Below are 15,699 nucleotides of genomic sequence, written 5' to 3'. Positions count from 1 at the left end.
GTACGCTATTCTTGGTCCAAAAAAAGAACAAGAAATATCGTCCTGTTATAAACCTCAAGTTTTTCAACAAATTTGTGGTTTATCATCACTTCAAGATGGAAACTATTCTCCATCTTCGAGATTCGTTATTAACAAACGACTGGATGGTTCGTTTAGACTTACAAGATGCTTATCTCTCCATCCCCATTCATCACTCCTTCAGGAAATTTCTACAATTTCAGTGGAAGGGTCAGTTTTACCGTTTCACATGCCTTCCGTTTGGCCTTTCTTCAGCTCCTTGGTGTTTCACCAAGATGTTGAAACCAGTGATAACTCACTTAAGAGCACAAGGGGTCAGAATTCTCGTATACCTGGACGATTTTCTAATTCTACACCAGGACAGATCCCTACTCATACAACAACTAGATATGTTCGTTTCCCTCCTTCAGAATTTAGGGTTTCTGATAAACAAAGACAAATCCAACCTCATTCCGTCCCATCACATGGAATTTTTGGGGTTTCTCATAGACTCTACCGAGGCTACACTTCATTTCCCGGCCCAAAAGATTTCCCATATAAAAAAGGAAATACACTTAGTTCTCAACAAATCACAGCTTACGATCAAAAGTCTTGCCTGCATAATCGGTTTGTTAGCCTCATCGATTCATGCTATATTTCCAGGTCCCCTTCACTATCGAGCGCTTCAGCGATTAAAAATTCGACATCTCCGAAAAGGCTTTACTTACGAGGATCTAATCTTGTTGGATCACGAATCCCGGATCGAACTTCAGTGGTGGCTCGATCACCTAGACGCTTGGAATGGCCGGGCAATATTCTCTACAGCTCCAGATCTTGTCTTAGAGTCCGATGCAAGTCGGACTGGTTGGGGCGCAAGATGCGCTCAGTTCTCGACTGGAGGTTTATGGTCAAGAGAGGAGTCGTCTCTGCACATAAACTGTTTAGAGATTCTTGCAGGTTCCTTTGCGATCCAAACCTTCGCCAAAGACAGGGTAAGTTGTTCTATTCTCCTCCGGATGGACAACCTTTCAGCAGTACGATATATAAATCACCTCGGAGGTACTCGGTCAAAACCCCTCGTCGAGCTAGCAAAGAGTATATGGGAATTCTGCCTTCAAAATCAGATTTCCTTACGAGCAGAGTACCTTCCGGGAAATATGAACACAATCGCAGATTGGTGTTCCAGATATCTTCAAGATTCCAGCGATTGGCGTCTTCACCCTTCTATATTCAACAATCTTTCTTCCAAATTCGGTCCCTTCTCTGTCGATCTTTTTGCTTCTCGTTTAAACTCTCAAATCCCTCACTTTTACAGTTGGCGGCCAGACCCTCTGGCTTTGGCCACCAACGCATTTCAACAAGACTGGTCCAACCAAATCAACTACGCTTTTCCTCCCTTCATAATGATTTCCAGAGTCTTGGCACAGGTCCGTCGTCAATCCACCAAAGTGCTTTTGATTACCCCCCTCTGGCAGGGTCAGCCTTGGTTCCCTTTAGCTCTTGAGTTACTCATAGACCTCCCTCTTCTTCTTCCACTCTTTCCTTCCCTTTTGTTGAATTCTCAAGGACAACCTCACGACTTGATTCTCAACCAATCTCTTCAGTTAGTCTCATGGATGGTTTCGGGTCTGCCTGGAGAACCCCAGGAATTTCGCAGGAAGCTGCAAGTTTCATGCGTCAAGCCTGGGCTCCCGGAACAACCAAAGCTTATAAGTCAGCCTGGTCAGTCTGGCATAATTGGTGTCTGCTCAGGGGTGCCAATCCCTTTTCAACAGATGTAATCCTAATTGTTAATTTCCTAGCATCCTTGGCAGCCCAGGGCAAAGCCTACAGAACAGTCAACATGTACAGGTCCGCAATTTCCGCGGAACATGATAGAATAAATAACAAACCCGTTGGCGAACATCCTCTGATTTGTCGTCTGTTAAAAGGAATTCGTTTTACCAAACCCCCTTTACCTAAGTACAATTCTATGTGGGATGTTAATGTAATCTTACAGTTTCTCCTTTCTCAACCATCTAACTCCCTTTTATCCCTAAAATTTCTTTCGTCTAAGCTAACCATTCTCCTCTGTCTAGTTTCCCTCAAACGAGTTTCCGATGTTAGAGCATTAGACGTGACTTCTGTACAGTATACTCCTCAAGGTGTTTTCTTTCAGGTTCGGAGAAGAACAAAAACTAATTTAATGTCTGTTTTTTATCCTTATTTCCCTGATCATGCTAACATATGTGTAGGAACTTGTTTGAAAGAATACATTTCAAGAACTAAAGATTTGAGAAGGTCTTCTGAAACTCAACTCCTCGTCTCTTTTAGATCCCCTCATAATCCCGTCACTTCCACCACTCTAGCCCGTTGGGTTAAATGGATTATGGATCTGGCCGGCATCAATATCTCCCTTTTTGGGGCCCATTCCACCAGAGGAGCTATGGCTTCCAAGGCATTTTGGGCAGGATTGAGTTTAGGGGACATTCTCAAATCCGCTGATTGGTCAAATGTCTCAACTTTTAGAACCTTTTATTGCAAGCCTGTTTCTCATGTAGCTAATTCAGTAATTTCTATGCTTTGAACTAGCATAATAGGAGCCTCCGTGCTTGTAATAAAATGGAGATTTTCTTAGCTTTAGTGAAAGAAAGTCTTGATTTTATTAAACACACGGAGGCGAGTATTATCCCACCTCTATTGTTCTTCGATTAACCCTCCCTTTATTTTCATCAGGTACAGCTACCGCTACCAACCAGACATCCTAAGGTTTCTTCTTCACCCTACCAGGATACTCCGATGACCACATCCTCCTGGAGCCAGGAAAGGACTCTACTTCAAGATCTTTTCATCCCGGATCTTGATCAAAAGACTGTTCACATTGTATATCGTTTTGAAGCTTTATTTTCATTGTTATTGGCATGTGCTATTTTACTCCTGATTGTACCTTTATTCAGAGTGGCTTAACTGCTCTGCAAGAAAAGAGGACTTGTTGCTCTCAGCCAATATGTTTATGCTCTTCTGAGAATCTGATTGGTTACACATTGTATGACATATTTCTGTAGTTCCCAGCTGGGTCTGCTGGGATTTGTAGTTTATCTTGGCTGCTGTTTAAATTAAAGCAAGAGAAGATAGCATAATACTCGCCTCCGTGTGTTTAATAAAATCAAGACTTTCTTTCACTAAAGCTAAGAAAATCTCCATTATCCCATGGGGAGACAGTCCCATCCTCCGATCAGGTACACTGCAAAGACTCATCAACACAAGGGGCAAAGAATCAGGTCATTTCAAAGATATCAAAGCACACACTTTTGCCAGTCTAGATTTCAGTGTCCCATTAACCTGTGTCAGGTCTATAGCTGCAATGTAGTCTCTGTTCCACTTGCAATGCTGTGCACACCAATCTCAGGACCTCAGTATTAAAATGAGTCCCTCAGTCTGATTCTGGAGAGGTTGGGAAGCCAAACCTAAAAATGAGTTCTCTTAACAGTAGTTTTGCTACAGTGAGACTGTCATTTCTTCTGGTCGAGTAAGATTCAACCGAATGCGAGAAAATGCACACGACCACCAGGACATATCTCAGCCCGTTTGTAAGAAGCTGAAGTAAACTGGACACAGACTATGATTGGGGTTTTCTATGTGGTCTTTTATTTCTTGAGTAGGTTTTAAGAAACAAGATGGGTATGATATCCTAATGTCCTTGTCATGTTTCTTCCTTTTCTCTCCTAGGTTGGTTCTTCACCCCTCTGGAGTCAAATCCTGCTTCGGACCGCCGTGCCTCGGGAGGAAGAGATGAAACCAGATATCAGGTAGGTGATATTTTTATACAAATTCTATTCCAGGTTCACCAGGGGAAGGGAGTGAGTGGGAACTTGAGGTGCAAAGTACTCAAGTGTCCAAATGTGCATGGCATGCATAGGTGCTGGTTTATCAAGCGTTTCCCCTTTTCCACACCTCAGTCACCTTTTCTGTAGACGATTATTTCCCTTAGTCTTCCCCTTTCCCTCTCCTCGTCCCCCTAGTCTCAATGGGAGTTCCCTTAAAGAAATATGACCGTACCTTGTGCAGCCACGTCCCTCCAGGAACGTGGCTGGGTGTTCTGATGTCAGGCTCTCCTCTCGCTGCGCCTGGTTTCCCTCTTTGCTTCTTTCAGTCAACTGTCGCATAGTCTCTCACTTCTTGCTGCAGCCTCTCCACGTCTCACTTCACCTTTTCCGCATCTTTTTCCTTACTCTGGTCTACTCTCCCCTCCTGCTACTGGCTTTCCTCATCTTTACTCTCCTCCTCGCTCGCGTCCTCTCTCCTCTCTTCCACGCCGTCTGTCATGCTCGGGTCTCCTCTCCCCTTCTACTGTGGTTCCCCGCGTCTTTGCTCCCCTCCTCCGTCCACGCGTGAGTTGCATCTTCTCTCTTCTTTTTTAAGTGCCCCGAGGGCACTTCCCTATGACGCCGTCTCTGGTTGCCCCGACAACCCGCTCCGCCAGCAGCAACCCTGTAACTCCACTCCCGTTACACAACTCCCTTTCCCAGGATGGCAGATCGGGCCATTATGTCACAGGTGTGCGGGACAGAGAATCTGCCGTGACCAGCAGGTTCCCAGGAAGATGGATTTCCTGAGGGGAGAAAGGTTGAAGAGCTAAGAACCACCGAAGGATCCTGGGATTCGTGTCCTTGTGGCGGGCAAGCCAGGTCAGCGGGGCGTGGTCAGTGAGGATGGAAAAATAACAACCCAAAAAGTAATATTGAAGGGATTCAACAGCCCTTTTAATGGCCAACTATTCCTTTTCGATGGTCCAATAATTTTGTTCACAGGGTAACAGTTTTCTACTGATGTAGATCACTGGGTGCAGTTCATTGTGACCATCAGGTTGCAGAAATACAGCACCCAACCCTTGAGTAGAAGCATCAGTCTGAAGCACAAATGGCCTGGTGAAATCCGGGCAATATAATACTGGATGGGTACATAAACATTGTCGGAGAGTATCAAAACTAGCTGTTTGTTTAACTGTTAGGGCATGTATGCGATTTGGACTTTTCCCTTTCAACAAATTGGTCAATGGGGCAGTCTTCTCTGCAAGGTGAGGTATAAACCTCCCGTAATATCCAACTAATGCCAAAAAGAAACGTATTTGTTTTTTTTATAGTGGGGTATGCTATCTCCTGTATTGCCTGTATTTTCGATATTTATGGATGAATAGTGCCTTGTCCAACGGCATACCCTAGGTATTGTATCGAACTTTGGGCTAGCTTGCATTTACTGGGATTCGCTGTGAGTTTTGCTACCCTCAGGATCGCCAAGACCGGGTCTAACTGTAACAGATGGGTGTTCCAAGAAGGGCTGAATATTACAATGTCATCAAAGTAGGCAGCAGCGTGTTGTTGGTGTTTTAATCGAAGTTTATCCATAAGCTTTTGGAAAGTGGCTAGAGTGCCATGTAATCCAAATGGCATTACTTTGAATTGATATTAACCCGATGGTGTTGAAAAAGCTGTTTTCCATCGTTCTTCTTGTGCAAGGGGAATCTGCCAATAGCCTTTGGTGAGATCTGGAGTAGACATGTATTTGGCGGCACCCAGTTGTTCTATTATTTCATCTACTCCAGGCATGGAATATGCATCAACGGTTGACATGGTGTTTAACTGGCGGAAATCTACACAGAACTGGAAACTTGTCAGGTTTCGGTACTAAGACAATGGGAGAAAACCAAGGACTTGTAGAGGGTTCTAAAATATCGTGCTCTAACATTTTTTTAACTTCTTTTTCAAACATCTTTGCGCCAAGCCTCGGGCATACGATAGGGTTTTAGCCGAACATATTTTCCGGGTTCTGTATGAATATGGTGCTGTGCTATTGTTGTTTGCCATGGGTTGGGGGAAAATACATCCCAGTATTGATGGACAAGGGATAGTACTTGTTCTTGTTGGGTTTGTGAAAGATTACTGTTGAGCACAGGGAGTGATTCCTCTTTATTATCACCTAAGGTTGCAAACTGTATCTGTAATGGTTGTGAGGTGGTAATGAAGGAGAAAGGAGCTGGGGTTTCTGGGTCTTTCCATTCTTTTAACAGGTTGATATGATATATCTGTTCCCGTCATTTCTCATGTGGTACTGCTACTCTTTAAGTGACTGGGGTCACCTTACCAGTGACCCTAAAGGGTTCTTGCCATTGGTCTAACAGTTTATTATCAGAGGAAGGATTTAAAATGAGTACTTTACCTCCAATCTGCAGGTCTCGTAATTTACTATTCTGATTGTAGTATTGTTGTTTTTTTTGTTGGGCGTTCTCCATCTGTTCATGTACTATGGCCCACAATGTATACAAAGTGTCTTTGAGTTTTTTTTGCATATTCTAAGAGGTCTATCCCTTCTTCCTCTTTCTCCTCCCACTCTTCCGCAGCCATGTCCAATAGACTCCGGGAAAGTCTACCAAAGACCAGTTCAAAAGGGCAGTACCCCGTGGAAGACTGTACATGACTCCGAATAGCATAGAGAACAAGAGGAAGCTTCTTATCCCAGTCCCTAATGGTTTCCGTAGTGATTTTCTTTAGTAGGGATTTTACTGGTGCGGTTGTACCTTTCTACGAGGCTGCCTGTTTGGGGATGTTAAACCGATGTCCTCAGCTGTTTAATACCTAATAAGGCACATATTTTTTCATTAATTTTGACATAAAGAGGGTCCCTTGATCAGTCAATATTTCTTTGGGAAACTCTACCCTTGCAAAGAACTCAATCATTGACTGGGCCACCGTTCTAGTGGTCATATTCTGTAAAGGAACGGCCTCAGGATATCTGGTGGCGTAATCCACCAACACCAAAATGTATTGATAGCCCTTGGAGGATGGTACCAGAGGTCCTACTAAGTCCATAGACACCCGGGTAAAGGGAACCTCAATAATCGGTAAAGGGTATAGGGGTGCTTTAGGCTGTTGTGGGGTATTGGTAAGTTGACACCTGGTACAGGTGGCACAATACCTTTTAATGTCAGAGAAGACTCCAGGCCAATAGAAACGGGTTAATAGATAGGTCTCTGTTTTTTCTCTACTATAGTGTTCTTCTCCACATTGACCATGTGCCAAGTGTAATACCTGAGACCTAAAGGGCTAAAGGGGCGGGATACAGGTAGTTGGGTTTTCACTTGATCTGAGGTTTTTACATATCTATAAACTAAACCCTATTTAACTGAAAAGAAGATTCCTACCTTGTTAGGTATTTCTGGAACAACCTGCTCCCAGGCATTTTTAAGGGTGGGAACCTCTCTCTGACAGGTACAGAAGCTCCCTGTAGGGTGATTCATGGAGGACACTGTGTGGGAGAAAAAAAACGTTATGAGCAAAGACCCCTTTATTATACAGTTTTTTATTCTCTAACATTTGTGTCCGGGTTAGCCTCCCCTTGTTCCTACCTGGCTCTATATCCTCCCTGTGGAAAGGTCCCTCTAACAACCATTGTGAGGATTTTTTTTCTGCAATAGCTTTCTATAACTGTGATACAAACTCTGGGTAGTCGGTTCCAATAATGAGGTCCTGTATTAAGCCTGGTATCCCTCACACCTGAAGGGTTTCTATGTTGCCCCTCCATTCAAGGGTTACTTGAGCAAGGGGGTAGGTTTGGGTCTCTCCATGTACACATGTTATGGCCGTTTTCTGTTTAGACATCCATTGTTCGGGGGCTACTCTTTCGGCTTGGATTACTGACTGGCGACATCCTGAGTCTATTAATACTTGCATGGGTTGTCCATTAACTTTCATATCGAGAATGTACTTCATCTGGAGTACCTCAGTGCATAGAACCCTCCCTTTTGAAAATCTGATTTCCATTGGTTCAGGACTTTGAACACACCGGGGACAATTTTGCGTGATGTGGCCCCACTCGGCGCAACTATAGCACTGGGTTTGGCTACCACTCTTCCTTCCAACTGGTTTGGGGAGCCTAGTAGTATCCAACGATTCCCGGGACGAGGGTTTTACTATTGTTTGTTTCCTTGCTGGAAGCGGTGCCCGGAGGCTCCGCACTGGATAGGCTTTATAGTCCATGGTTCCATGATATGCATTAGCTAATTCGATAGCTTCAGTAGTGGATATGTTTGGATGTTGTTTTATCCAATGCCTAGTGGAACTAGGTAAGGCTTCTAAATACTGTTCAAGTAAGATCTTTTGTATGATTTCCTCTTTAGTGGACTCCTCAGGTTTTAATAATCTTAAACCCAAATCTTGAACTCGGAAAAATAAAGCTCTAGCATTATCCTGGGCACCCCATTTCTCCAGTCTAAATTTCACCCTGTAGTGTTCACTATCATATCCTAATCTTTCGAGTATAGCCTTTTTAATCTCGTCATATGGGGTAGCTCCCCTGGGTTGGCTGCCTGATATGCATTTTGTAATTCGCCGGTCAGTAAGGGGGCAATATATTGGCCCCACCGCTCCTTGGGCTATGCAGCAGAGAGGGCAACCCTCTAAAAATTAGTAAAAAATGAGTCTGGATCTTCCCCTGGTACATATTTCTGTAGGACTGAACTGGGAACATTCGGATGGACCTTTGCACTGGTAATTCTCTCTGTCACTTTTTGTATGGCGGTTTCATGTACTAACTGATTGTTTGCGGTTATGGTTGCCTGGCTTTTTAAGGCTGCCTGTAACTGTTTCCGATCTTTTTCAGCATTCTTTACGTGTTCTTCAAAAATTAGCTGTAAGTGTCTCTGACCTTCAGCTAGTTGGTGTATCACGTCCGTTAGGCTGGTGCCTGTGTCCATTTTGCTGTGGCTATCGTTGTAACACTTATTTATCCCACTTCTGCCACCACTGTAAGAGGCTGAAGTAAACGAGACACGGACTATGATTGGGGTTTTCTATGTGGTCTTTCCTTTCTTGAGTATGTTTTCAAAAACAAGACGGGTATGACATCCTAATGTACTTGTTATGTTTCTTCCTTTTCTTTCCTAGGTTGGTTCTTCACCCCTCTGGAGTCAAATCCTGCTTCGGACCGGCGTGCCTCTGGAGGAAGAGAGGAAACTAGATATCAGGTAGGCAATATTTGTAAACAAATTCTTTGCCAAGTTCACCAGGGGGAGGGAGTGAGTGGGAACATGAGGTGCGAAGTACTCAAGTGTCCAAACGTGCACGGCATGCATAGGTGCTGGTGTATCAGGCGTTTCAGCTTTTCCACACCTCAGTCACCTTTTCTGTAGAGGATTAGTTCGCTTAGTCTTCCCCTTTCCCTCTCCTCGTCCCCCTAGTCTCAATGGGAGGTCCCTTAAAGAAATATGATCGTACCTTGTGCAGCCACATCCCTCATGGAACGTGGCTGGGTGTTCTGATATCAGGCTCTCCTCTCGCTGCACCTGGTTTCCATCTGCTTCTTTCCATCAACTCTTGCATAGTCTCTCTCTTCTTGCTGCAGCCTCTCCGCATCTCCCTTCACCTCTTCTGCGTCTTCTTCCTTACTCGGGTCCCCTCTCCCCTCCTGCTGTTGTCTTTCCTCACCTTTACTGTCCTCCTCACCTTCGTCCTCGCTCACGTCCTCTCTCCTCTCTTCCGCGTCATCTGTCTTGCTCGGGTCTCCTCTCCCCTCCTACTGTTGTCTCCCCGCGTCTTTGCTTCCCTCCTCGCCTCCATCCATGCTCGTGTTCTCTCTTCTCTCTTCTGCGTTCTCTTACCTCCACACCTCCTCCTGACCTTGGACATCTCCTGAGGTCACCGGATCTCTTCTTTTTGAAGTGCCCCTGGGGCACTTCCCTATGACGCCGTCTGCGGTTGCCCCTGCAACCTGCTCCGCCGGCGGCAACCCTGTAACGGCACACCCATTACACCAGTATACACAGGCATCTTGATAGAGTCTAACCGTATCCTGTTAAAGAGAGCTCCTAATCTTACTATGTGACTTAGTGTTACTGTAGTTCTCTTTCCAACATTGTTCTGCTTGGAAACAACACATCTGTGGCACAATGCTTCAGCCATCAATCTTAACTTGGGATTAAACCACGTTTGTCTAAACAGTCATTCCATGGCATCTCTCCCGACATGAGCTGAACTGTGGAAATGCCTAGCCATTGGAGGCAACAGACGGTTTGGCAACACAGGACTTTCATCCACTGAAACCCAAATGTCCTCCTCTCTCTTGACATAACTTGGTTTGACTCAACCCTGCTGTTCTTCCTTTGACACCTCTTTCTGAATCCTCTTTACCTCTTCCCATGTGTCTGCCATTGTTAACAAAAGGATGTAATTGGTCTCATCCATTCCCTCATTTGTGTATTCTCCATTAAAGGTACAGTCATTGTGGGCACAGTACTTTGCGATCTCATCAGCATATCTGTTGACCAAAGTTGAATGATTGTCTCCACTATGGTGTGCAGGGCACTTGACCACTGCAACTTGAGCAGGCATCTGTAATGCCTCAAGAAGTTTCCTCACTTATTCAACATCCTGGACAGGCAATCCGGAAGGGGTCATAAACCCTCTCTGGGAACATAACTGTCTGAAGTCATGCACAACACCAAAACTGTACTGATTATCAGTGAAAATTGTCACCTTCAGCTAGTCTGAAACACAGCAGGCTCTAGTAAAAGCAAGCAATTCAGCCACTTGTGCAGAAAATATTCTTTGAGGCCAGAAAGCTTCAACAACTCCTGAAATTGTGCAGACTGCATCAGCATTCCTCAAACTTCCTCCATTGTCTCATAAACATGAGCCATCCACGTATACCACAAAGTAAGACTCAGGTAGTGGCTCATCTTGTATATGTGGTCTTGGCTTGGTGGGTAGTTCATTGACATTGAGACAGTCATGCTTCATTTCACAATTATCATTTTCATTGTCTGGTATGGGCAACAAAGTAGCAGGATTTAAAACAGCACATCGGTTGACAATCACATTTTCAGTTTTAATATGTTTTATTCATACTTGGTAAAGGGGCTACCTGTCAAGTGCTGGGTTCTAGTCCTTGTTAACACCAACTCAACAGAATAAGGAACATAAACATAAGTGAGTGACCCATAACTATATTTTCACATCTCTCTCTGCTGTCACTGACAGCTGGCAACGCTTTACATCAACCTAGCAGCGCGGATGCTACAGGATTAAGAGTAGCAGCAAAGTAGGCCACAGACCTTCCGACATTTTCGTGTTACTGGTTAAGCACTGAGAGGGCGCAGACCTCCCTTTCACTGCAGAAAAGTGCAAATAACTTATTGTAATCAACACGACAAAGACTTTCACTTCTTGGAAGGCAATCAAACAATCGTTATCCCAATGTTTCGGATCAGAAACATTCTTGTGTGTCAGCCTCTGTAAAGGTTTGGCCACTAGGGAAAAGTTTAGTATCTGCTGGTGACATTAACCCACCCTTCCCGAAAACATCCTGACTTCCCTCTGGGTAGTTGGCGGATTCATTTTCAGGATTGCTGAAATCCTGTCTTGTGACACTTTCCTTACTCCTTTTTCAAGGTGATGTCTGAGATATTGTACCTCTTTCTGACAGTATTGCAACTTGCTTAGGGGCATTTTATGTCCATACTCAGCCAGGTAGTTCAACAATATGATAATATCTTGTTTACAGGCTTTTGGGGTATTCAACTCCACCACTAAGCTGTCAATATATTGAGATAGAACTGAATTGCAAGGCAGGACCAGGGACTTCAGATTCTTCTTGAGAATCTGGTTGAAGATGAAGGGACTCTCAGTATACCCTTGTGGGACTTTGCACCATGCCAAAACACAGTTGCTAAACTGAAACGCAAAAAGGAACTGACTGTTCTCACGCAGCTGTATGGAAAAGAAAGCCTACCACAAATCAAGAACAGTGAACTACTCAGCCTCCCATGGAACTGAAACAAAATCACAGCTGGATTCAGTACCACGGGACAACAGGTAACATCAATGTTGTTCACTTTCCTCAAATCTTGAATGATGTGATATATAGCATAGGCTTCTGTAAGCCCATAATGGGTCTATTTCATGGACTCCGCAAAATCTCTTTCAGAAGACCTTGTTGAATCATAGATTCAATTACCGGCATAGTCCCAGCAATTGTCTCAGCAGTCAAATTATATTGGGGTGTTTACGAATATTCACAGTTTGGCTTCACTGTGATTCGAACGGGTTCAACACCTTTGATCAAACCAATGCCCTTTCCTGAAACATCCCAAACCTCATACCTGAGGCACCTAGTTAGCAGTGGTCATCATGGTAAACAATATAATGTAAGAACCATCATTTGCCAATTTGAAAACAACATCCTCATCATGAATCTGCATTCCTACACTTTTCAGCATGCAATAGATGACACAGTTAAGCTTGCAAAGGAGGTCTCTCCCCGAGAGACTCACTGGACTCCCCGAGAGACTCACTGGACTAAAATCACATACCACAAATCGGTGATTCTCATCGAAAGACCCTATTTTCACAGGTACTGTTGTTTCTGGGTGTGTCATTTGTTTATTTGAAATTCCTATAACTTCGATCATTTTTCCCGAGAGGGATAGGTTTGGGACTTTTACTGTACTCAGAGTAGAGCGGGTAGCACCAGTGTCAACAAAAAATGACACAAGTGGCCAATTACTTCATCTACAAATGGACCACCCTGGTCTACCTCCACAATCTTGCCAAGTTTGCAATCTTCCTCTCCCCTCAGGCACCGTCAGGCTGACTGATCGAAGCCATAGTTCTTGGATACCTTAAACACGGGATACTGTTGGAAGGTATTATTGTTTTGAAATGCATTCAAATTCAGTCAAATGCACTAGAATTCAGTCTACGGTCATTCGCATTTCGATGAGGCATCGGGGTTATGGAATCTGCATCACTGGGGTTTGTGGCTCAATAAAATTCTGTAGTCTCGGTCTTTGACCATTTTGTATCTGTACAGGATTGTCATCCTGAGGCTGTAGAAACCTCGAATTCTGGACATCATTAGCTGGGTTAAGATGACAGTCCCGCTTCCAGTGCCCTAACTTATTGCAGTAATGACAAGGGTTTGTCTTCTTCAGATTACCTACATCCATTCCTGTACTGGCATCAGTTGGAACACCTCGACTTCTACCATGCACCGCAGTAGCTCCTTGCTGATAACACTCATTGCATTGTATCGAGATTCCCTACAAAAGGCTTGGTCTGACTACTCTGAGCAGCATTCATCTGCGCAACCATTAGCTTTTCTTTCAGTTTCTTCTGTTTCATCCCTATTTCATCACTGCAGTACTTTACATATTTAAAAATCTCATCAACTGATTTATTCTGCCAACAAATCAAATGCTGCTGAATCATCACACTAATTCCAGATCTTAATTCTGTCCCAAACCTAGACACAAAATGTCCCATATCCTTCGGTTCAAGCATCTCCATTTTGCTATACAGATGAACGCCTGCAACAATCTCTCATGGTAAGCATGAATTGACTCTTTGGGATCCTGAGTTGTCCTGTCAATCTTAACTCAATCAATATCTTTGGGTGACACCTTTGACTTTAAAAATGTCATCAACTGCTGATACTTTTTCATCATCAACAGCGAAGGGCCTTTTGTCACTGGGTTCCTCATCAGTTCTTTCTCAGGTCATTCAATTGCTATCTTCGAACCACAATGTCAAACAGAATATTCAAATCAACCCACAATACTTGTGAAGTGTCACAAATCACTCATCCTGCTAGTATCACTCTACTGGCTTTTCCGTCCGCTTCCGAAAGTCGTTAGTGAATGATGCAAGGTCACTTCTACTCCAAGGCACATGAACATAACCTCCAACTGGCTCTTCCCTTAACAGGAAATTTGATGTGCTTGCTCCTCCTTCTACAAGAGAAAGTGGTTCCCCTGTCTGTCTTCTCGTTTTTTTTTATTTCTTGCCCATTGACTCTCATTTGTCTAACTCATTCCATTTCTGAATGTTCTGAATGAGCTCTTTAATTTGTATTTTCATCTATGGCTTTCTCATTAAAGCATCCATGATAATTCCTCTGCAAGGCTTTGGTCTTGTTAAACTCTATCTTATATTTTTAAGCCAACTTAGATAGTTTGTCATAAACCTGTCCTGCACGTCTGCTAACATCCTTACACATGACTACAAGCTCATTCTCTTGGTAAGAGTCCAAACAAGCCATTTCAAGATTCCCACTAATCACCTCATCCAATTCTAACTTCAGTTTAGCCACATCCACCAAGTTCTCTCTCACAGGTGATTGGATTGTTTCCTGACTCAACTCGGAACTCCTGCCATCACTTGAAGGAGTATTAAAAGCTTTCATCCACGCGTCTATTGCCTTAGCACTAAGACTCTGTGACACTAAAGGAACATTAGACATATTCCCATCTCCATGGGAACCGCTACTGGAATTTAAAGATGACTCCCATACAGTTTGCCAGAAGTTGGCATTCTCTGGAGTGTTCCTGTGGAACAACACCCTGTATGATTCAAAGTTGAATCAGTACTCGCTACACATGGAGAGCTTGTATTTGTTGAAATTAGAGTAACAAATCCAGTAATATTGAGACTCACAGCAGCATTACCCTAAGCACCTGCTGCACTAGGGACAGCCAACTTATAAGTTTTCTATCCTGGGAATTCAGACTTGTACATAGTAATCACAGGACCAATAGTAACTGGGACAGTAAGAGCATTTGCAGTATTTGGGATAGTGGGGTTAGCAGGAACACAAATTCCTGAACCATTTTTTATCAGTTCATGATGCACATTCACCAGAGTAACCCCCACTATATCAGGATTCATGTTTATTTGGGCAGTTGGTATTCCATAATTTTATGTCAAAGCTGGAGGCTCCTATTATGCTTTTCTTTCCTTGCTTAAATTTAATAGCAGCAGTCAAGATAAACAAACTACAGCTCCCAAGTGGCAACAAAATAAGCCAATGGGAAGAAAAACACAGTAAAATAACATTAACCAATCAGAATGCCATACACCATATTGTGACATCACTCGACTGCAAACAGCCCTCTTTTCTTGCTGCTCGCAGTCAAGTTAAGTACTTTTCTTCATGTTATTACCTAATATTTTAATATTTAACTTTATTTCTTATTGTTTTTAATGTTGTCTTACTTCTGAATCAGCGTGATGCGCTGTGAGCGTTTTTTCCTTCCTTCAGATGGCACATTGCTGCATATCTTCCGAGCGCTTTCCCTCCCGCTCGCTTTACAACGGTTTACAGACTTCTCAGGTTGCGGTCGCCATTTTAGCCTCATCTGAGGAGCGCCGCTATTGTTTTGTTCGCCCGCACCGCATTTTAGCCCCTTTATCCGATTATGGAAATGGACAGTTCTCCTTCAATGCAGGAAGGTCCTTAGGCGATGAATACTATTAAGGGGGAGTTGAGTTCTTTTATCCAAGCCTCTGTCCAGCAGGCAGTGTCTGCATCTACGGACAAATTCTCAAAGAATTTAGAAATCTCGGTTTTTGATATGGTGTCTAAGATGATTTAGGCCCAGTCTGCGGGGAACGCAGAAAGCGCCCTTCAGCCATTAATGCCCCCAAAAACAATATAAGGTGGCACTAGTGGTAAGAAAGGTTTCCTCACATAAGGCAGAGGACATGGCTCATCACAGGGCTCCTACTAAGGAGGATAAAATTCAGGAAAAATATAAATCGTCATTAAAATGCAAATCAAAATCTAAGCATATCATGTCCCCTGTTATTGTATCCCCTATCCTTGATATGGATGATGATTTGGCTGACAATGATTCAGAGGATAATCTATCTGACAATAATAATGGAGATTCTATGT

At 43.6% G+C, this 15,699-nt stretch overlaps 1 protein-coding gene across 1 annotated transcript in view; it reads left to right on the top strand.

Moving 5' to 3' along the window:
* LOC138293851 (uncharacterized) overlaps positions 1-15,699 on the top strand; it is a 66,948-nt gene that overhangs the window by 49,035 nt on the left and 2,214 nt on the right. The window contains exons 2-3 of the mRNA XM_069233159.1: positions 3,706-3,785; positions 8,916-8,995. Coding sequence (XP_069089260.1) covers positions 3,706-3,785; positions 8,916-8,995 — 160 coding nt within the window. The remainder of the gene's footprint in view (positions 1-3,705; positions 3,786-8,915; positions 8,996-15,699) is intronic.

The sequence above is a fragment of the Pleurodeles waltl genome, chromosome 4_2, assembly GCF_031143425.1.
Source record: "Pleurodeles waltl isolate 20211129_DDA chromosome 4_2, aPleWal1.hap1.20221129, whole genome shotgun sequence".
Taxonomy (NCBI): Eukaryota; Metazoa; Chordata; class Amphibia; order Caudata; family Salamandridae; genus Pleurodeles; species Pleurodeles waltl.
Note: the sequence above shows the minus strand (reverse complement) of the source record. Positions and strands in the feature narration are given on the sequence as shown.